The following is a 23917-nucleotide window of genomic DNA, read 5'->3' as shown; positions in this document are numbered from 1 at the left end:
AGTGCTTGCTTTTAGGTAGATGCTGGGACTCACGCTGGATACCGCTGATGTAATTCAAGCAGCAAAAAGTCTGAACAGCACGATGAGCATTGACCACAGCTGCCCAGGCCCGCAGTATTTCCCAAGAGCATTCTGCTCCTAATCCAATCTTTCGTTTTTCCCAGTGGAGGCTTCCCAAAAACACGCAACCGCGCTGCACGGAAGCCAGAAATACAACATTACTAACTTCATTTATGCGGTCTGCTTCTGAAAACCAGTTTACAGTATGTGTCGTTATCTTGAACAAAGACCATATGTCACTTTTTTTTTCCGTGATGGCCTCCGATCGATTCCAGCGATTGATAAATGAAATTATTATCCGAGTTCCTGGACCCGGCCTGGATAAATGATCTAATTAAATTTGGCCTGCTCCTAATGTGGCTGACACGTCTGCCTCTGGGATCGAGCGGCGGGATTGCGCGACGGTCGAATGGAGGAAGCCTTCCTGATTGTGTTCGGTCACGTGAGCGCGCGCCAGCTCCTCTTCACACGCTGACAATCGCCACCTTGGCTGATGGAAAAACCAGGGGAATCCTTCACGTTCTTACACGTCAGGCATTTTTTATATGGACGAGAGCCTTTTGCTGTACTTGTAGCGTGCTTATAAATGGAACTTTCGTGTAATTGCTAACACTTGCTGATTTTTGTTTTCACCGCATAATATACACTTTAGTTTAAAGGTTTGGAGCGTTACTGAGCCATTGTCATTAGGAACCACGAATGATAATGGAACTCTATGAAGTCGTTTTAAACATACACATAAAAAAGCCGTACACCACAGAAACACGCGTGTACACGGTGACCTTAGTAACAGCTTTGGTATGATTCCAGAACAATGCTGAACTTTTATGTTGTTAAATTGGTTATTGAAAACCTGCGCTAGCCTGAATATCACTGATATAACACTGTGGGCTACGTGGGTGTCACTTACCGAGATTCTGTACGGCTGAAATTACATTTGTTTAATCAAGTCGGGTTATTAAGAGTAATGAAACATTATTAGGATTCATCTGCCGCCGGAGATCTTTTCAGGCCCGACAGAACGCCTTTTTTTATGAAGCTATGAATACGCAAGTCTCTCATTTCAATTCTTCAGATAGTTTGATTGGTGATATTTATAGGACTGATAAAAAGCACACGTCCTGCCTTGCTTTCAAGTTTGCTCTGATGCTCTGCGCTCTGCCTACAAAATAATGTTCATGTCAAATGAATGAGAAGCGTTGCTCTGCAACGGATAATTCAGAATTGCCGTAAGCAGCGCAGCTGGGGTTCTCTGTCTGAAAAACGGGACTCGCGCTCGAGACTGGAAAGCTTGGTTTGGGACTGTTAGCGCTGATAAGTGTTTGCGCGTGCGTGTGTGCCTGCGTGTGTATGCACTTGCGCATTTGTGTGTGTGCGTGCGTGTGTGTGATGGACTGTAAAGACAGATTTCGACTTTGAGCCTTTTGAACACCCTCTGGATTTGCCAGCAACGCAATACCAATACGTAAGCCTTATTTGTGTCTCTTGTTAGATAATATAATAGAGCAGTGAAAGTATAATTAATGCGTTTATGTCTAATAACAGGTCAGAGATTTCCTTGGTGGTAAAACTAAAATCCATAAATGTCTCTCCTCGTAGTTATTCTCTCTGTTTTTTTTGTGTTTTATGCTCACCCCTCAGCTGGCAAACAGCAAGCTGATGCCATCTGTGCTTTATGCGTACTCATCTACCACTCTGAGGGCCCTTGCCAGTGTACCTGCGAAGCCTCTTTAAATGGCTGCCGCTGCCGTGACTGGATGAGGCATTCACAGTCTGAATCCGAGCGCTCGGGAATCACTCAGCCTAATATCCTCCTTCACACTCGCCGGCAGAAGTTGAGTAATTTCTGTGAACGTCCAGGGGGAACCCTTATCGGTTCGCCTGTTTAATTTAGAGCTGCTCACAGCGGGGCTGGTTTAAATTGCCCAGAGACCGCATTCTTCTCTTCTCCATTCTTCATCGTTCCCTCGCTCCCTCGGTCACCTCCCTCCATCTCTCCCTGAGTGGGAATCGTTTGAGAATTAATTCCATCCTTTTTTGTGCCTTTCATTGGTGAGGTGCCGCAAATTTAACGTTTGGAAGGATCGTCGAGTTTAGAAACTATCCGTCAAAACCTGGCCCCAGAAGCTTCTGTTTATACTGTACTTATCTACATCAGATGTCACTGAGAACACGTTTGTTTGAAGAGCGCGCATCATCTAAAGTGGAGTCAATATTTGACTGGTTTTGGCTACTAAACTAAAAGACTGCTCAAACAAAATTTCCAAGGATTCCCCAAGTGGTTCAGTCAGTGAAGGAGCTCGCTGGAAATGCAAGCTGGAGCCTACAGTCACATGATCTCTCCTGGGCTATGCCAAGCAGGACTGGAGAAGATTTAAGTTGGCGTGAGTTCTGCGTCCCAAAATGTCAGGCTGTCACCAGTGAGTGATGCAGCCCTTCTCCAATCAGTGCCAGCTCTTCTGTAGTGCTTTGTGGCCTACTCAGCAGCCGCAGTGCTCCATGCTTGGGTGCAGGTTTCTCAAAGTTTGCCCCCCTCGCAAAAAGTGTTCTCCACGGATTCTCCTCCAAAATACAGAGGTGCTCCTGGTCCAGATTTACAACGCGAGGCCTTTCTTGCTGAGCACGCGTTGAAGAGGAGTGTTACTTCAGCATTCACCTGACTCGTATAAAGAAGATTTATTTTTTGTCTACCTTTGAGGCTCCTATTATTCAACTCAGATACGACCGTTGTTTTAATCTTTTCCGTCTTGTGTGCTATTCAGTATTTGAGGAGGCAGATGTAATTCCGTTTGGCTTCAGTTTTATTCCCAGTAAGATAAGCCAAAGGAGACGTCGCGCAGTACAGACAAGATCTGGTGTGTTTCTTAGGGACGCTCCGTTCGTGTCACGAGGCACTTAACGGGACGTGACATTTCGGGAGCAGACGCTGTCGTGGCGCGCCTGCCGCAGGGTAGCGCGTCCTCGATCTCCGTCGCGCCGAGCTGCGGTCTGAAACGACCTCGTTCGCTTTGACACTTTGGCATTTTCTCGTGCCTTAACCTCGTCTTTCGCCTGCTTGCCCTCCGCGTTCTGGACGTAAACGCCGCTGACACCGGGGGGGGAGGAAAAAGCGGTGTGACGGTCCCCCTCGCGTCACGTGCCGGCGACACGGGTCAGGACGGCGACATTACCCGAGCAGCGCCGCTAGCATCCACGGCAGAGATCCCAAAATCAATCCCGATCCCAAAATCAATCCCAATCCCAAAATCAATCCCAATCCCAAAATCAATCCCAAAATCAATCCCGATCCCAAAATCAATCCCGATCCCGAAGAAGCTATTTACCGTGCAGTACTCTACGAAGCAATCGCTAAGGAAAAATGCGCTTGATATACAATTCGTAATTGTCACAATGTGCCGAACAAAAGTGTGCGTTTTCTAGATCAAACCGATTTGAAAATGAACCCAAGGGTTTACCTACTGCCCCTGTTTACTCTCCAAATCAAAGGCTGTACACAGGATGATTTAATACATGCGCAGACTACCCAACCAGTTTTCCAGCGTCATGCTCGCCCTCACCCTGGTCTCCTGTTATTAATGTATGATAGGTAGATTTAAAGCGCGTCCGAACAGAGGCGTTAAAACGGGTTTCATTTTCACAGATCGCGAGTTTGGGCAGGGAGCCACTTACCGTTATTATTTCAGCGATGCGTAGCGAAGGGTCTTTGGCACTAACGGAAAATTCCAGCCCCTGCTGGAGGCTGCGCTCTGTCAACCTGGGCGTGGCCGCGAGCTTTAAAGCCACGCTCTCAGCACTCTGCTGCAGCGGGCACCGCGATGACATTTCTGCCCCATTGTTCTTTTTTTTTTTTTTTTTTTTGCAGTTGCTTACATCACCGGCTTGTAAGAGCCTTCCTGGCTTAATGCTTTTTTTTTTGCTGATAAGGGGAGTGAGCGCACGGGGCTGCTGGCCCTCCAGGAGGCTCCCTGCGGCACACGCCAGGAGCTCGCTCTGCTTTAGGGACTGCGCTTGCTCTGCGCTTTTTTTGAGAGCTGCGTCACGATAGAACATTCTTTTCACTTCTGCCTTTGCGTAAGCGGGCCTCTCCGTGCGTTTGTGGTCGATTTAGGATAAACGGGTGACACTTTTTAAGCATCGTTTACACAGAGTTTCCGCAAAATGGCAAAACCTCACTCTGGCAAGCTGCTGCATTATGAGAGTGTCTAGCATAACAGGGCTTGCTGACTTTGAGAAGTCTGTTTGATGGAACTAGTTTGGCAGTGAGTTTGCATGGATATGTAGAGCTGTTTGGGAGTTTACTCTTTTCCCCCCTCATTTCTCCCTTCCTCTGTGGGTGTGGCCATAAACATGGCTCCGTCCAGCTGCACAGTAGCCTGATAAACGCATGTACTACGTCTATTATGTTAGCAGGGCTGTGGTCAAGGGACGCTTCATTCATTTTCCTTTTCACCTTGAAGGATAGAACGTGATTCACTGCTGTTAAAAACATTAATACAACACATACGTAGTACTCGGTACATACCTCCTCCGTTTTTTTTTTTTTGTTTGAGAATTTTTGCATGCTTTTGTCTATATTCTTTTAATCGATAAGGAAAATTGGCAACATTATGGTTTTGACGAATTTAAGGCCATTGGGTTTATCTTTGAAGCAGGTCATACCGCAGGTTAAACGTTGCACAAACCTGCTTCACAGATAAACTCGGCCAGCTACGACCACTCTTTGAGCTCAGAGATTCATGCAGCGTTACACCGTGACCTTAAAGTTATTGTATTAGTGTATACCACTGAAATGGCTAACATTTTCACCTATTGATTTTACTGTAAGTAGGGGTGTATTGTGCTTTCTGTAAAATTGAACAAAGTTGCTGAAAAACTTTTTTTTCCCCCACGTACCAAGCCAAAGACTGTTTATAATGTGTGCTTTGTTCATTTCCCATCTCTAATATTGTTTTAAATTATCCCCCTCCACAGATAAGTTCTGGTACTGCCGCCTGTCGCCCAATCACAAAGTCCTGCACTACGGAGATCTGGAGGAGAGCCCCCAGGGCGAAGTTCCCCACGACTCTCTGCAGGACAAGTGTGAGTACTCCACACTGCAGACACGACTCTCACACACAGCCCGGGCTGTCCCCAACTCTCAGGCACAGGCTGTCCCCAACTCTCAGGCACAGGCTGTCCCCAACTCTCAGACACGACACAGGCTGAATCCTGTTTACTTTGAGCACTTAAATAACACAGGAGTTTAAAAGGCTGACTAAAGATGAACGTTAGCACGATGCTATCGATACGATAACGGGCCATATCTTGCCACTGAACTGGTCTGACTGGGCGGAGGGAGGGGAGTAACTGGTCATTCACAGACTACTCCTTCACCACCAGTCTATTCATATAAACTGAGCAGTGTGTCATGTGACATGGCAGCAGCGTCATTGGCTCTCTGCAGCACGGTGCAGTGGCCTGCCTTTAAAATGCAGCACACCCACATGCTGGGTCAGAGCTATCTAACGTGGCTTCTTTCGCTGCTCACGCAATACAGCAGAGGCACATACGCACAACACAGAGAGGAGTAAACTAGGACAGGCAGAGTAGTATACAGTAAAAGTGGAAAGACCTGGATTTGTAAGCCAGAGGTCGAAGGCTCAGGAGTTTCAAGTACCATGTACTGTACCAGCGCTGCCATTGTACATTTCAGCATGGCTCTTCAGCAGTAAACACCCAGCTGTGTAATATAACTGTAAGCGGTCTAAGCTGTGTGTAAGGTGCCCTAGATTCAAGCGTCTGCTAAGCAAATTAATAACACAATTTTAAAAAAATAAACCGCCTTCATATCTCGCGTTTAATAGCACGCTGTCAGACGGGGCTCGCGTTCTATCGCGCTAAAATTAGCGGGCCCGTTAAAGGGAGCGATTAGCCAGCGGCGCGGCGGCGCCGGGGGAGCGCTCGGGCGTCTGACTGTTTCTGGTCTTCTCCTCACGCCCGCAGTGCCGGTGGCTGACATCAAAGCGGTGGTGACAGGGAAGGACTGCCCTCACATGAAGGAGAAGGGAGCGCTCAAGCAGAACAAGGTGAGATCCGCCCTCCCCCCGCCTCCCCCCACCCACCTCCCTTTCGGGTCCCTCCGGCGGGCGAATGCGGGCGAAGCCTTCCGGAAAAATCCGCCTGTCTTGGCGCGATCGCTTGCCTGGCCGAACTCTGTGGCCTTCGAACCCCGCCACAGAGTTTGCTGCCTTCGATTCGTCCGGCGCTCGACCGCGCAGAATGAGGCGTTGCGTAGCGATAGGCTGTGGGGTCCACGCTCTGCGTCCTGATTGGTGGGTGTGTGAGACTTGTGCAGGCGAAAGGGTGTTTTATCTCTGTTAGTGGAAGCGAATCTGGCGCGCGCACGCTGGGACAGCTGCTGCCTTCTGTCCCATCTCCGTGCCGGAGGAGATGCTTCATAAATCACTGTTCTCTTAGTCCTCCAGAGATGGCCCAGGGAAGGTCTAGGCCATTAGAGGTCTTATCCAGAGAGTCTAATGACCATGGAGGCCAGCGTCAGTGGTGGTATATTGTGCCAGGTAACAAAAAATAATAATGAATGATGACATTGCAGGGCTAAAGGAACAGGGTCTTCATTGTGTTGTTTATGCTGTATATAGTGCTTGGATCGGGGCCTGCTTGCAGGGCTGGCTGTGGTAAAGGAGAGGTGGGCATGGATATAGAGGGATGTAGGTAGGGTAATGGGGAGGTGGGTGGGGATGGAGGGAGCTGGGTAGGAAAGAGGAGGTGGTGGGGAGGAGAGAGGAAGAGGTGGGCAGCAATGGAGGGAGGTAGGGAGGGGAGGTAAAAGGTAGGCTGAAGTGGGTAGGGGAGAGGAGGTGGTGGGGAGGAGAGAGGAGCAAGTGAGGAGAAGAGAGGAGGAGGTGAATAGGAAAGAGGAGGAGGTGGGTAGGGGAGAGGAGGGGGTGGGGAGGACAGAGGAGGCTCCTAGGGGAGGGGGGGGGGGGGTAGGGAAATGTCAGCCAGGGAAAAGAGGAGATGTGAGTGAATGAGTTCCCATGAGTGATTTTTTTTGATACAGCACATGATGTGTTATGCTGTTCTGTAACTGATCTCAGTATCGTTCGAATAAAACTTCTTTCCATGTACATGTTGTTCAGTAACACCTTCATGACTATATGCCTTTACATCTAAGTGAATCATCATTTAAAAATTTTTGGCCAAAGGACAGTCCACCCACACTCAAATTTAATATATAATATGATATGATTGCATGATAAATACTCGAATAGCTCTGAAATCAGTCTTACGTGCAGTCTTTGGCACAGCCATTTAGTGCCATTGTGTCTTGTCTTTCGCCCAGTCTTGAGAATTACACTTAAGAAAGCGTACAATCTAATAATCAGTGACAGGTCCAGGACTGTGGAGAGCTTTCTCCCATGTTCAGCTAGCTTTCAGTCGCTATTCCTAACAGCCACTGTAGATGGCTGCGTGGTTTGGTGCGCATCGATACGCACTAGTCCTTGCTTTTCCGGGTCTTTAGTGGGAAATGTGAGGTAAAGTCAGTTTAACCTCACACAGATGCTGGGCACTGCCTGAACAGAACGTTGGGAAAGTTGCTATCACCGCAGTTCTGGCGACATTTATAGCTGAAGGCTCAACTTCACAATAAAAGCTTCCCCTAGCTTTTACGCACTCCTCAGCCTCGTCCTTAACGACAGCCGCCATTTTATGGCAAACCGGTCGTTTATTTTTGCCGTTTGACGCATGCCGCACTCGCGCCGTGTACGTGTTTGAAATACTGCGATTCTGCGGCGCTGCGGTTTCCTGGTGGACGTGTCACTTCCGTGCGAAGCGGAGCGGAGCTTCACAGCGACTCCGCGTGACGCTGAGCAGTCTATTTATAGGAGTTACTGTTTGCGAACACCTGCCTGGGTACGCTGCTGTGGAGACAACCTTGGCCTCGGAGTCCCATCTCTTTGTGCCCGCTGCTCTTAAAGGACACCAGGAAGTCGTGTGAAACGAAAACCAAGGGAAACGGGATTTGTTTGACCAACGAGGCATTTAGCTAATGCCCTGCGGGGCATATATTAATTTACTTCAGTGGTAGAGGCTGTCTTCCTGTATTTGTTTTTTTTAGTTTGCACATCCAACACTCTCCCTGAATTTGATGTTCAAAATTAATCATTTTAAGCTTCAATTAGATGCTGCAGTAATAAGGTCAAGTATTTATAGACTTCCAGTTTGTTAATGTTTGTTAGCGTGGGGAGTTAGCGGCATCACTGGTTGGCACGCAGGAGTGCTCGAGTCACGGGCACTCATTTTAAGCAGGCCGCACCCAGGGGACCATATACGGCTAATAGCTCCGTAAATGGCCTCTGAATCCAAACTACTGTCTGAACGAAGTCAGCAAAGTGGAAGTGACACCTCACTCATGTGTTCAGCTCTGTAGCTCTCGCCTAAACACTTTCACTGGAGAGAGGAGGTTCTGATAATGAAGGGTCACTGGAGCAGTTAATTTACTGAAAATAGGCCAGCGAAGAAGGTTCAGTGGACCATGAACTGAACTCTAAATTACAAAACCTTCTGATTTAAGACGGCCATTATACTAGGATTACACCTGATGGCAAGTGAATTGACTGTAAATGTAATGCAGTCCCTGTCACGTCTTATTTTTTGTGTTTAGTGTGTGTATATTTCTTTTTTTTTTTAACTGTCCAAAAAAAGGTTCCAAAATAAAATGCTTGCAAATGGTCTTACGGTCCATGCTCACGTGGTTGTTAAGTCTGCAGCCGGAAAAATATCTTGGTATGAGGTGAAGGTTCAGGTAGCATGGTTGAAGGTAGCTGGCATGACATACTACTGACTAAAGTAGTGTTTCAGGCTGTGTTTATCCAACTATGTTTTATGACTTTATGTGCCAGCACAAAGAGCATATGCCCTATGGCCCATCTGGCTTTTATTTTGCGGCAGGGAATATTACGTATATAAATATAGTGTAATAAGGGATTGCACCTCAGTCAATTACTGAGTAATTCATTATTTAATTGTTTTTTTTTTTACATAACTACTGGAATAAACTGTATTCACTTTGCCTTGTTCTGCGATGTAAATCGATCAGTCATCACTTTGAACGTTTCTGTGATGTGGACAAGCTCAGGCCCAGCATTGCTGTGCTCTTGTTTTCGTCCCACCTGTGCTGGGTGTGAGGTATTGTATGCTTATCGAGCCGCACCCCTCCCCCCCACCCCTCCTCTCAGCTTGACGACTTCCCAGCACTCCCCAGGGTATCCGCGACGCACTGCGTCATTCCAGTGCGAGTGCGAGCGCGCTCCCTGCTTCGCGGGACACGTCGGCCAATCAGCCGAAGCCTCGCGCCGCGGCGGATGCCGGCCGCCCCCCCCCCCCCGGAGCTCTCGGCTTCCTCCCGCCGTTTCCACGCTCCCCGCGGGGGGGCTGCGATTGGACGGGCGGGCGCGATGGCGGCGGACGCCGCGTGCCATCTGGTGTTTGATTTCTCCGAGAGGAGGAAGCGGCGGGCGGGAAGAGAGGAGCTGACGGTGTGAATCTGTCTTTGCAGGAAGTGCTGGAGCTGGCGTTCTCCGTGCTCTACGAGTCGGACGAGTATTTAAACTTCATCGCCCCCGACAAGCACGAGGTACGGTTTCGTCATTTCCCCTTCGCTGGGGGAGCGCAAAGTGCTGAAAATACCACCATCGCAATGTGCGAAATGTTCCAGAATAAATATTGCGGTTCTCTGCTTTGCCTCTGTAATATCGGTATTTGATGGTGAACAATCATGATGGTGTGAACAAAATGGTGTGAATGAAACGATGATCAATTTGTTAAGAAGATAATTTTGCCTATGAATAGATATTGAATACCAGAGTCTATTGGCGATATAGGTAGGGATTCAGTCTACATTTGTCCTTACGTTTGTCCTTGACTAACAGCTGAAAGCAAGAATTCTTTTTATTTTTCACAAACACAGTCTGGCGAGTTGAGCAATCACCAACACTAGCTCACCAAATTGAGTTTGTGAAGAAGGTATAATGCGTGCATTTATTTGTAAGTCAAAGTTAAGGACAAATGTTGATTGAATACAGTCCACAATCTTGCCTTTGTTCTAATTAGCATTTTAATCAGTTAGAGCCAGTGATTGCCTGTACCTTAATTGATTTGTTGCTCTGGTTGGGTGTTGGTTGAGAGGAGTCTCAAAAAATAAAAGCAGAGACAGATTCAGTGGTTTTTCAGTGCAGTAGAGTAAGTCATTTCCATGTTGTCTTTCAGTACTGTGTGTGGACAGACGGTCTTAACGCGCTCCTGGGAAAGGAGATGACGAGCGAGTTCACCAAGACCGACCTGGACGTCCTTCTCAGCATGGAGATGAAGCTCCGCCTCCTGGACCTCGAGAACATTCAGATTCCCGAGGCTCCGCCCCCCATTCCCAAAGAGCCTAGCAACTATGACTTTGTTTACGACTGCAACTAACTACCAACTGGACCAATCGTTTCTTACTCATACTGGAAAGAACTTTTGACGGTGAAAAAAGAGAGAGAGGAAAAAAAAAAATAAGGATCTGTCAAACTTTTTTGTTTTTCTTGCTATACTTGCTAAACTTACTTTTTTAAGGTGTATTTTAATGTATTTGCAGCACTTAATGACTTGCCTGCGAGGCCTTCTTAACTTGTCATGTCCCATTGCCCACTGATGTCTTGCAAGGCCAGTTAGCAAGAAGCCAAGATGTGCTCAACGATCATGACACACGCTTCGTCATGGCAACACTTAGGTAACCTGCTGAAGGAGGACCAAGACCAGACTAGTTCCACACGTCCTTTACGGTTTTGTTTTGAGTTTGCTGTAGAATATTTCTTATAGAAGTCATTTTCCCCCGTTTTATTTTAATGTTGTTTTGTTTTTTTGGGTGGTTGTGTGAGAGGGGGTGGATGCAGTATCCTGTTATTGTTTTCACACCTCCAGGTTTTAATGTTTTTGCACTGTAGCGACAAACATCTCATATTCTGACACGCGGCAGCTATGTCTCCATCATGAAAGGAAAAAAAATACACTCCATTTTCAACGGTTTACTGAAACCTCACCCCTGCTCCACTTCCTGTAAACTGCTAAATGAAGTGGACCCTCCTTGACCTGCCAATATCGCGCACTGAAGCCGCCTCTTGATATTTTGTTTAATTAACGAATTGCTTGAGCTTAGCTTTCACAACTTTCAAAAATAGCCATGCTGGTTCACCTGCAGTATATGCGTGTGAATTCACCAACACTCCTCCCCCCACCCCCCCCCCCCAACCCAGCCTGAAACCCGGTTGGGCTCCGTCATGTTAGCTGTAATATTCCAAAGCAATATTTGGCTTGTATCGTAAGCTGCTGTATCTTTAGTAATGTCTGTGAAGCTGCCAAGTAGTCAGTATTACCACATTGTTTGAGTGTTAATTAAGGGAAGGTATTTTTCTGAACTCTCCACCAATCTGGAAACAAGTGTAAATTTAATTTAAAAAAATAAACATGGCTGTTACTTATCTTACTGTTTACCCTTTTTGACCCACTCAAAAGTTTGTTCTCGGTTTAAATGCCCTAAACCCTGCAGTTTACATTAAAAAAAAAAAAAAAAGAATAAAATTAACCTTTGTTTTTGCATTTCCTGTGTACTCGCATTGCACACGTCCACGCCCGGTAGCGTGAGTCCTTTAAAGCTTTAAATACTGCGGAGTCTGTTGTTGCCACCTGTACGCCCGGACCAGTGGAGTTGTTTGAAAACATTCCCCCTCTGTAGCGAGTTCGGTTGAGCACTGTACTTTGTGTTCCAAGTGAATGAATAAACTTGTGTTAGATTATACAAGGGCCTCCACAGACTTTATAATTGAACGAATAGTCAACGGTTGGACTAAGATTACTCAGTTGTCCTGTAGCCTATGACATATTTAAAAACAACAAACCATTGTAGTATGTTAGAATATGTTCATGATTATAGGTTTGTGTTGGTATGCACAACAATATTGGGGTCACAATTGAAATTGGCTGAAAATAGCTGAAAACAAACTTATTTTATGCACTGCTGATGCTGTAAATTAAATGAAAATGTCATTCTCAAAAAGTAGCCTAATCATAGTCATCTGAACTTCAATGTATCACTTGAGCTCACAAGTAAAGCTGTACAGATGTTCAGTAGCTCCCTATGCTGTCTGCTGCCATGATTGTGTAAACCTGGTTGCATTTTGCATTTGTGCCATAATACTAAAAGAGACATATCGGCATCAGCCAGTGCGGCCAGACAAATGTTGTTCGTTGATGTCAGCCTCAGAATTTCCATGGACACCTAGATAAAACTGCTATATTCATGATACAGTACAGTCGATAGTAACTTGCCTTACTCTGACAGTGAAGCTGCAGGATGACTTGTGAGCATAGCTTTCTGTCAAGCATAATCTTTTTTTTTGGTGTAATTATGGCGAATTAGTTAATCACAAAATTACACATACCACACACATAATAAATTACCTAGAATTACATTAATACATACATCTTGTACGTACGACATTGCAGTGAATCACATTTTTGTTTTTTTTTAATTCAATTAGAACACATTTATTTATGGAGTGGCTATCTAACACCAAGTGTTGAGGCCTCCCAGCAGACCTACCTATTCCAGCTGCAGGGAAACCCCAGAGGGATTCGTTGGGAATAGCAGCAGAATGCGACGTCTCTGCGCACCATTTTGGGGACGTTCGGTGGGGTGGGCAGCCGTTGGACTGGCCCTCTCATTGGAGAGTGATTGGCTGTGGAGCGTCAGGCTCGCGGGTGTGCCTCTCTATTACACGCTCGAGCGTTTACGAGCGCCGGATTGCTCCTTAACGCACAAGCGAGAGTGATCCGTTCCCCCCACAGTCCATAGTGCAGAGTTTAAGAGCCGGTCTTCCATTCCGTGCCCTACAGTGCATCCGTCTACAATTCTGAGCCATTTCATGCACAAACCCTACTGTCCTGAAAACTCTCATGAACACACACACACACACACACACACACACACTTTTAAAGAAAGTTTGGAAATGTAAATAATAATCAGCATCATTCAGTACACACAAGTGTAGTTTACATGTACCACCTTTACATCATTTTATAATTTATTATAAACATTGAACAAGGCTCAGTGTAAACATTTGCATTTCAGAATATGGATGCTTAGACAAAGGTTAGACAAAGGCAGACAGTGCATACATCAACAGATACGCTGTCTTTGGCTCAAAACCTGAAGACAGATCAAACTTCGCAATCAGGACTAATGTGTTGACTGTGCTCTGCGGATACCAGAGCCAGGACTGACAGCTTCATCAATATAAAGCTCAAAAAATAAAATAACATTCAATATCCCAAGGCAGCATTACTTACCTACCCTGCCAGTGAAGTCAAACTGAGATATTACGGGGATCAGATAGAAGTGTATGCCTGAAGTAATGCTTTTTTTTTTTTAATTAACAAAACTAATAACGTACACACGTATTACTACAAGCCACCTGTCCATCAGATCACAAGTGTTGCGCTTTCTATTTGGGAATTAGTCCATCTTATCAATTTAATAGAAAATGCTTTACACAGTTACCATGATTTCTCCTTTTAGGCCAAAATAATAAAAATCGTATTAGTTGGCTTTTCAGTCCTACATGTCAAAATTGAGAAGCTCAGAGCTGACAATACTAAGACCAGAACAAGTAGATATAGTCAGAAGAGGCAGAGGCAGACTGCTGACGCAAGAGCAAGAATGTATGAGCCATTTTATACCTGTGGGCTATTATATAAATAATATAATGCCCCACAGGTGTATATATTCCTCAGAAAACTCTCGTAAGCCTTTTTAAAAACTCCACCGTTCGCCTCCATCATTAGTCTTAATTGGCTTGTCGGTCTGGCGTGGCAGATGCTGAGTCCCTGCATTCCGACAGACAGCTTCTCCAGCAGACGTGCTAATAAAGAACGCGAGATCTGCCCGGACGGCTTCAAGGAATTCGTGTCCGTTGACGGCCGTCAAACAAAACCCTCCGCTATTTATAGAGGCGGTGTGTCACAGGGTTCGTTTGTGAACGACAAGGACCGCTCCGCCGGTGTAGCGCCCGGCGCTGATTAAATCCCACTTCCCGCCCCCCCCCCGAGCCTGGGGGAAATTTCATTCGCCCCGTCGCAGGTCACGTGACCCGCGTGGTGTCTGTCGCCCTCCGAAGGGGTGCCAGACCCGGTCTGGTGGAAGTGAGAACGCCCGTTCCGTTTCTCCCCCCCCCCCCCCCCGGCTTTACCTTCCATTTAGTGTTGCGCGCCGTTGTCACACTGGCTCATTGTTAAGCCGCGGAACCCCCCTGTGGTTCGTACAGCCACATTCAAAAAGCTGTCAGTTTTCTTTTTTTTTTTTAATGTGACACAAAGGGAATGCTATTTCTGGAACGGTGCGGTGACACTCTTTCATCTATTCTCAAGCTCAGGAAGAGAGAGAATAGAATAATTGGTCATTCTCCTTTGAAGTCGCGCGGCGCATGTCAGCGGCCACGACTTGCAAAGATCCGCTCTGCTGCTAAGAAACGACCAGTAAAAAAGCGAGCGTCTTCCTAATTTATCTCAACAGTCAAAAATAGGAGCTGTGTTTGTTTTGTGTCATCACTGTAACTTTTCCCTGGCAAATAAAAACACCCTCCATCACATCGTCTGCTTAACAGATTTTTTTTCATACCTCCAGTAATGCCGTAGCCCACATTTCGCTAATGATCCATTTATGCAGCGCTTCACAAATAGTAGTCAACAGCAGCGCTGCACGTGGGATCGAAACCTACAGCAGTCTGCCCACGAGCGCAGGCGACGAACTTCAGCCAGGCAAGCGGCATCGGGCTCGGCACGCCGGCCTTTTTGCGTCCGTCGGCTGAGCTGCCGCAGTGAAGTCAGCCGTTCCGCTGCCCCCTCTCAGCAGGCTCAAATTCAGCGCCGGGGATGCTTGCGCTAATGCGTCGCCCCTGACCAAGCGCCATTTACTCCCCCATCCCCCCCCGCCAAACTCCCCCTCCCACCCCCACATTCATCCGGTTCATTGGCCCGAGCAGGCCCGGTCTCTTAAGCCAATTACTCAGCCTGTCTCTGTCCGACGCGAGTTTATTATTCGGTCATTACGGAGGAACGGGGAGATCGCCTCCTCGCCGGCCGCGCCTTGTTTCTGCAGCCGAGCCGGGTCAGCGCCCCGCACCGTTAATCGGGCCCCGGGGAGCAGGACCGGGCCCATTAAGCCTCGCCCGGCGCTCCTCTAACGATCCGATCCGCTCCGGCGCCCCGGGGTTCGGGAGCGGCCGGTGCTGCGGCTGAGAGCGGTCACGACGCCTCACACAGCGCACGCTCTCTCAAGGCACTCAGGAACAGAACAGCACAACAGGGACATGCAAAAATGCCTTTTTCTTTTTTTCGAATCATTTTTTATTATGAACCATTTACATGGGGGCGACAAAAAGGGGACAGGTACCCAAAACACTCGTACACACGTACATATACAAGCAATCCAGAGAAAGGAACAAAAAATTGAATAAGTAATGAATAAATAATTTTCCAAAATGCCTTATTCTGCCTATAGTTATCTGTGCCATTCTTCTCATGGAGGTGAAACAGATTATGGGTCAGATTATGGTTTTGTTTTTAGAATCATTGCGGATTTGAGCTCCAATCTGGTAGATGAGCAGCGCTGTCGGTCACGCGGGGATCAGGAGCTCCTGATCTGACAGGCCGTCCATTAAACGGGCCCGGCTAGCCCTCTGCAGGCTGATGCACTGAACATGCTGGTCCAGGCCATGTCAGCAGTTTGGTGGAGGAACTGCCAGCTCAATGATTTCAGCTGTGAATGGTTGGGCACGGACTCAGTAATTGCTACCTCAGATTAACCGATGCAGCAATATTTACAAAACGTGGGTGCCACGCTGCAAAATAATAATGCTTTTTATCATTTTCTTATATTTTCATTTAGAATTTACAGTCATTTTTATATGCCTGTTCGAGGAAAATGTTTATTTCTTTCTCCAATCATCAGTGGTTGTAGACCATTTTCATTATATATCTAGGTAGTTATTGGACACTATTGTTTCATGAGCATATAATACTGTATGATTGTTGAATGCTATAGCATGGTTACCGTCTGAAATACAACAGCATAAAAGCATATTTTTACACATTCTAAGCTGAAAAACAGGTTTTGGTATAGATGGACTTTTGCTGCGAATTGGCCAAGTTCTGAATAAATCACCCAAATGAAAAATCCCTCAGAAATCAATTATCTATTTGCAGGTGTTGTAAATGCAGCACTCATGCAGATGGTTTAATGTTGTATGGAATGATTACTATTTTGGTCAGCAATCCACATAATTACACTGTACAGTAGGTCTGTAAATTCTGCTATTGGTATAAGCACAGCTAAGGCGTACACACCTATAAAATGAGCAAAAGTTTCTCAGCATTTTACCTCAGAAAATGCAACTGAAATAGAGAATTTTTAAAAGTGACCAAGTATAACATGCACGCATAAATCCCTATCTTCTTTAACCCCTTCTGTAGCACCCCTTTTTTAACATAAAATGACATACACAAAATAAAATGGATACTATTCTTTAACTCTTCTGACTACAGGCATAATCCTGGTCTTTACTGAAAGGTAACTCTTTGTGAATTTTTTTTTTCTTGGATGTTTGAGTCAGAATCACTCTAAATATTACTGATACAAATTGACAGAAGCTCAAACACCAACACCGTTAAAGATTATTTTTGGCTGGACCGCAACAGCGAGGCCAGCCCTACAAACGCGAATGTCTGTGACTGATAAAGTGACTGATTGACTGAGTGATGAAGTTACACCATTGGTCGGCCGAATCACGTGTGTTAGGTCCAGCCATATGCTTTTTTGAGTGGATGCCTGTGGTCGTTCCTGGTGGGCTTAGAAACACAATGGAGCCACAGCCACAACACTGGACAAATTTGAAGACAACATCACCAAAACATAAGCACTCTGCATTGTTTTTTTCTAAGCTATGTCTAGGCAGGTTTCCCAAAAGGCCATTTTGAAACTCCAAAAGGACACTTGGTAGCCAAATGATATCTTGGATATTTAGAGGTGTAAAATACTATATATTGTACATTATATGCTTGCGGAAGATGAGCGAGCAAATGAGTTTACTTTCCCCCTGCCTGTCTTCTTCATCTCCAATTCCCCTGTTGCAAGTGATATGAAGTGGTATAAACTGCATCATTTATGTATTTTTTATAGTTTGCCTTTTTCTTTGAAGAATTTCAGTTATAAGTCTGCCTTTTGCTCCTCAGGGAGTCTTTTGCCAGAGAATGTATGGGAGCAGGAAGCTAAGGCATACTGGGTCTGAGGACATAGCCTGTGTTAGCCTAGCATTTGTTTTGTTTCCCTTATTCTTTCCTCCTTCTTTTTTTTTGCCAGTTTCTTATTTGCGTTTCGTAGTGAGCGCTAATGTACATATCCTGCACTAGATTCTTTTTATTTTGCACTTTTTAAATTATTTTTTTTAAAAACCCATCACAGGAATTCTCCATGTGCTCTTTAACATCATCCAGCCCTGAGCAATACTTAACAGCTGGATTTCCAAAAATGTATATAAGGTGAGGACGCCTCAAGCTTGTTTTGCCACCCCACATGTTACAAAACAAGGACAAACACTGACATCATAAAATAGTTTATAGAGATAGAACCATGGGCTTTAAGACTTTTAAACAACACATCACATGACCGGATTGATTGAAAATTTCACTGTAAAAAAAAAACCAGAATGAATGCAAATAAACCCACTCCTGCCTGAATACAGGTCGTGCGACTTAAGGGGTTAACAGCAGTAACATCTACAAAAGCAATACTACTGTCTGCACTTCCAGCCAAGCAAAGCTAAATCCAAGTTATTGACATTGAAATCATTCAGATTTACATTTAGAAGACTTTGTGCTACATGTTCTGCAATAAACAACAATGTTATCAGTTTCTGGAAAACAATAATGTAAAAAGAAAGCTTTTTCATCCCATACAGAATGGCCATAACTTTTATGATATTGTAATTCAAACTGTGAAATCTGTCTTTGTGGTTGGTGTAATTTAATGTAGAACTCTAGATACATTGAATTTACTGTGATAATACCTGTATGCAACCCTGCAACGACTTTGAAAAAGTGAATACGACCGACCCACATGTCCTGTGTTTAAGGCTATAATTTTCGCAAAGGACTTTTCATTTAATGTCACAGCCAGGAACTTTGGAATTAGTAATATCACAAGGAAATATGTATGTTGAATTAGCAGTTTTTTCCCTGTTAAGTTTGTCTACTGATTGTTAATGTTCATGTTATAGATTGACCTCATTGAATATAGATCACAAAATACGAGGCTGTCATGGTTTTGGCTGATGCCACCATTTCTTTTCCTTTCTGCGCCTTTTCTTCAGTTATTACGGCCATTGGTTTTTTTATGCGCCTTTTCTTCAGTTATTACGGCCATTGAGTTGATTGAATTATACACGTGCAAATTTTCTTTTTACAATTTGCACCTGTTGGCGTTCTATTTAAACCCCAAGCAAGCTGATAAGCTTTGCTTCAGTGTCATTTATGTTGCACGAGAGCCGGTATTCTGTCAAGCGAGGTAAAAAAAGGTAAAAAAAAGGTAAAAAAAAGGTAAAAAAAAGGTAAAAAAAAGGTAAAAAAAAGGTAAAAAAAAGGTAAAAAAAAGGTAAAAAAAAGGTAAAAAAAAGGTAAAAAAGGTGCGATATTGGATTGTTGTGGCTATAAAATTAGCACAACAGTCTTTAGCTTTTTTAGATTGTTGGCAACAAGTTAGTGCCACAATCTAAGCTCAGTATTCTTTCTTTAGGGTGTTACTTTTTCAGCCTCGGTTCGAGGTCTGTTTTCTTTGAGTTGCCCCGTTTTCTGCTCCGGCAGTTATTTTCATACTCCTTAAGCTTTAGTTTTTTTTTTTTTACCCAGTACGTGGGTTGTGTAGAGCTTTTCTTTGGGATACTCTCCCTAAGGAGTATTGTTTTCCTTTCCCTTGTCTCTTGAGACTTTGTGGCTATTTTACCTCTGGTTAATAGCTTAAAGAACCCCCTGTTCAGTCGCGGTTGGTCTCCCAAAACTCCCACTCCCTCAGAGGCCTCATATAATTTGTATTTACAGCAATGGGACAGCCAATAATTGTGAGTGGATATTGTGGCTAGATCTTGGGGAGCATTTTATCATTTGGGTTTTTTTTTGAGTAGAAAATGACTGGAAATGTGTGGATACTCAATACAAGTGGATACTCAGTGTGATACCTTTGTTTAACAGGAAACAAGTGCATGCTGTATAGTAGTTTATAAATGGGATATAATATAGTTAAAGATGTGTATTATATTGTAGCTCATTAACAATAATCACCAAGGAGGGGAAGAGGTAGTGGGGGGGGACCAAAAAATAGTAGTGGCAGCAGTCTGATGTTAACTTAACCACAAACACATAACTGGGCATATGTATAAAATTGAAAGGAAAAGTTTGAGTCAATGATCTTTAGTTTTGAAAAAATCCTTATGCAATGCAGGCCTATACATTTAGTTCAACATTAAGAAAAATGAAGTTGTACTCAAGAAAATAATGTGGTCCTTAAGTATTTGGACAGTGACACAATTTGTTGTTTTGGCTCTGTACTCCGGCACATGAAACAATATGTGGGTAGAGTGCCGACTGTCAGCTTTAATTTGAAAGTATTTACATCCATATTCAGTGATCAGTTTCAGAATCAGTCCTTTTCATACATACTGTAGCCTCCCCATTGTAGGGAACCAAAAGAAATTGGACAGTTGTCTGCTCATCTGAGCCAAAACAACAAAAAATGTGCTACAGTGTGTTATTATATACAATGTGGTACTTAGGGACCACACTGTATATAATAACACACTGTAGCATACGAAGGATGAAGAAAGCCTGTGAAGCGTATGGAAGAGGAGTTGGGGTGTCATCGCCGATGCCTTAAGCTTAAATTCGAAGCGAGCGCATGGGCTAAGCGACCGTGAGCGGACGCAAGTTGGAGTGGAATTCAAAGGGGGGAAGGAAAGGAAGGACGGCTTTTGAATTATTCAAGAGCTCTCGCTCACCTCAGGGGGCAGCGAAGAAAGACGTAAACGCGGCAGCCGCGTCCTCGCCCGCGAGCGCGGGCAGAGCTGGCCCCGATGGAAGCGCCTGGCTTCTAAATAATAACTTATTTCGAGTAAGTTCGGCCGTGGGCGGTACACAAACGACCGAGGCTCTGAAATTCATATCGGGAAGCGGCGCAGTAATCAAATCAGATTAGAGATTCTCCTGCAGAGTTTTTTTTCTCCCCCTCACCACATTGCTCAGTGTCAGCATGGGTTCGCATGACTGCATTCATAAACCCCTACCGTCTAGTATCTGAGACAGCGGGATGGCAGGGTATGTTTAAATCATGGCAGACTGCGAATACTCAATTGGTACTTTTTCCACAAATAATGGATATTAACCCATGGTATATAGTTAAGAAACACCCATAGCAGGGTCGTCCTCTTGAATGAATCCTGGGAAGATGGTAAGAGTGAAAGTTAGTATCCCTAGAGTTGCTTCCTTTAATGCAGAGGTGGTCAGTATTTAGTATGCAGCCGGGGTTCTTTCATAATTGTTTTGCGAAGCTGTGGTCACTGTTTAATTGGTAAGGGATTCTTTCTGTGCGGAGTTCAGATGTGGGAACATTCAGTTCAAAAACCACAGGAGACAGGAGTTTACCAGTAAATAGAGGCAATTATATTTCACTATAGCTGATGCTTAAGGGAGGACAATCTGATAAATCACCTTCCTTGTGCTCAAATTTTTAATTACATACAAGGTATTTTTCTTGCTTAAAGGGATAGATGCTCTAGTAGTTTTCCATGCAACAAACATAGAATGAATCAATGGACCAGAAAGTACCTGCAATTGTATGCAAAATCTCATAATTTATATGGTATTAAAGTGTCTCCATATTACTGGGCTTCTGGTCCATACATCATTTATTTATTTATTTTATTTTACCTTTATTTACCCAGGGTAGGTTCACTGAGCATGGATGCTCATTTGCAGGAACGCCCTGCTTCACACTCATACACATTCACACCTGGGAGCTGCCCAGTACAACCACAATCCTCTATTGTTGGCCACTGAGCAGCTCCACATAAATGGACATGTCACTGTCAAAATTTTCAGTGCACTGCACATTGTAGCCTACTGAACACCAGTTACATCAGATTAGCTTTTAATAGTGCTTGTATATATTTGCAGCTATGATTATTTACATAATTACTTTTGATAAATATTCTGCTATATCAGCAACTTCAGTCGTTAATTTTTTTGTTAATCCCCTGAATTGTGAGGATAGCACATCTACAAAGAAACTGATGCACAGTATTCCATGAGATGATTTTAAGCCTGAACTGAACAGTTGTCCCTGTATGGTTGTAATATACGAACCATGAAATGTTGCATTTTGAGCCCCAGGAAATGTTCTGAAGTGCTTTTCCATTATTATTGTTGAGTGGTATTGAATTTTTGCATGGACAAATTCTCTTGGGAATTCTCCCTGTGGGTTCCACTTTTAAAGGAGGTAGTGTGAGTCAATATGTTTTAAATGGATAAATGCCTTTTGAGATCATGCCCATTGACATTCTTGGGAGAGTATCATCATCATCTCTCACTGGTTAAAACAATAAAAGCACTCACTGTGCTTACAAATGGAATCAATTGTCCATCTGCAGCAATCCTACTGTTTGGACGATCGATTCATTTCCTTCCATACGCACAGTTCGTCATTAATGACTGAGGTGATGAAACTTAGTTCACTTTATAGTGAGAGGGAAGTGTACACACTGCACACGCAATGCAAGGGCTGTACCGGAAAGTTCATTTTTGGTCTCTTTATATAGGGTGTGGGGACTATGGTTGGCACGTGGCACTCCAAACTGAGACAATGTGTGTGTGTGTGTGGGTGTGGAGTGCAATGGTGAGTCCCATGGCTTGGATCAAAACTGAATCTTGCTGATACCAAAAGTAGCCAGGATTCCCACGGGGTGACACGTAATCAACCACAGCCCAAGGAGGGAGAGATTCATTTCACAGGGTAACTCTGTGGCCATGGCCATCATGACAGGAGTCATAATTCACTGGGTGACTCCACTCATCAGTCAGAACAACACCAGCATGTGATTGGATGGGTAAGAACAGGGGTTGCCTCCATGACCTGAGCTCTCAAAGGCTCCTCTTCTTGTGAGAATGTAGTCCTTGCAGACTCAGTCGTTGGACTTCTCCACATAAAGAAGCTAAAGTAAGTTGGGCGTGTGTGGGAGGATGCGCACGCTAGCATGCAATGTCCCAAACTGGACGTTGCAGTGATGGGAGGAATTTACAGGACAATTGGAATTTTGGGAAATAAAATAATTGGGATAAAAGGGGTGTTTGTCATAGAAAAAAGAATTCACTTGTGAGTTCCAGAGCTACTGTGGTTCACAGCACATAACTGTGGCAGACATCTTGACACTAATGCAGGCTTCCAGTATTTCTTTCTTCCTCCCCTTCTTATTCAATTTGAACTCAAGCAGTGCTTTTGCGCTCCTCGGCGTTTGAACAGAGTTGTTTCAGAAGACGTCAAGGCGCATTCCTCAGCAGCTAAATCAAATGTCGAAAGCTGCATCTACAGAGCGGGAAGCAAACAAAGGCTTACTTTTCACAGCTTTCAACCGTCTGTGGTACATAATTATTTATTTTCTCTTTCTGGTGAAGGACAAAATGACCTCAGCCTCAGGTGTTTGTCACAGGGAAAATGTTTTATCACATTTTATATTTTAATATCAGCAAAATGCGAGAAAATTGTTTACTTTGCTGGAGAACTGCACAGCTGTACATACAGTAATGGAATTAGGAGCTGCTAATTACGAAATCGCCGCACGGAAAAACTGAAACAGCGGCAGCCGTCTCTCTGTCGCACCACCAGCCTCCGCGCTACCAGGAGGAAGTGTGCTGTGGACGGAAATCAGTGAGCTCCTGGACCACATGCTGTTTAGATGGGAGGCTGAATCTCCTCACACACTGCATACCTGCCTGTCGGTTAGGAAAGCAATAAGGTCCAGGAGGGAGCGTGTGAGAGCATGGGGCTGACGGCTCGGCACAGCCGGGCCTAAAACAGAGTAGAGACGGGTCTGGCTGCTGTCAAACGGCCGCGGGTTGATTTATCTTTCCATTCGTCGCCCTAAAGGCAAGAGCGAACTCAAGGATACCCGATTCATTACGTCTTCACGCTGTCGTAGATTCCACACGTTCGTTTTCCTTCTCAGTGTTAAGACTGTACTTTGTGCCCTTAATGAAAACACTTACGTATTCCATTTTATAAGCTGTCTGGATAAGACTGTCTACAGTCTAAATGACTGTAATGTAATACAGTCTGACGCAGAGGGGGGCATCTCAGCAAGGGACTTCAAACGGAGGTGAAAATGATGTCGACAGCACACCTGGTGCCTCACACACTTTTTCCTCAATCCCCATTTTTCATTATTTGCGAATTTATAAAGCCAAATTAGTAACAGGCCTGTTCCATCACAGCGATGTCCTCCCTCGGTTTGTGAGGGCACAAACTAGCACACACGTCCTCAGGGCTGCTTGTAGTGAGCTGTGCCTTTGTGCTCTGCGATCCACCTGCTCAGCTGAAAAGCTGGTGTGTGCAGGGGTGCCACCAGAGATTTTGGGCCCCTCCACCCCAGGACACCCCATCCCTGCAGAATTACAGTTACATTTTTTGAGGGCCTCTGTGAGTCAGGAACCTTGGAATTTTTATCCCCCC

General features: G+C 44.9%; 1 protein-coding gene across 8 annotated transcripts in view; it reads left to right on the top strand.

Moving 5' to 3' along the window:
* The window catches only part of elmo1 (engulfment and cell motility 1 (ced-12 homolog, C. elegans)), a 118726-nt gene extending 106833 nt beyond the window's left edge, over window positions 1–11893 (top strand). For all 8 annotated transcript variants that reach the window (XM_035429121.1, XM_035429119.1, XM_035429120.1 and 5 more), the window contains 4 exons: window positions 5032–5139; window positions 6043–6125; window positions 9620–9697; window positions 10330–11893. In XM_035429121.1, the coding sequence (XP_035285012.1) occupies window positions 5032–5139; window positions 6043–6125; window positions 9620–9697; window positions 10330–10530 (470 nt within the window). In that variant the 3' untranslated portion in view covers window positions 10531–11893. The remainder of the gene's footprint in view (window positions 1–5031; window positions 5140–6042; window positions 6126–9619; window positions 9698–10329) is intronic.
* The last annotated feature ends 12024 nt before the right edge of the window (window positions 11894–23917 follow it).

This window comes from Anguilla anguilla, chromosome 8, assembly GCF_013347855.1.
Source record: "Anguilla anguilla isolate fAngAng1 chromosome 8, fAngAng1.pri, whole genome shotgun sequence".
NCBI classification, from domain to species: domain Eukaryota; kingdom Metazoa; phylum Chordata; class Actinopteri; order Anguilliformes; family Anguillidae; genus Anguilla; species Anguilla anguilla.
This window is presented reverse-complemented; position numbering and strand designations above follow the sequence as displayed.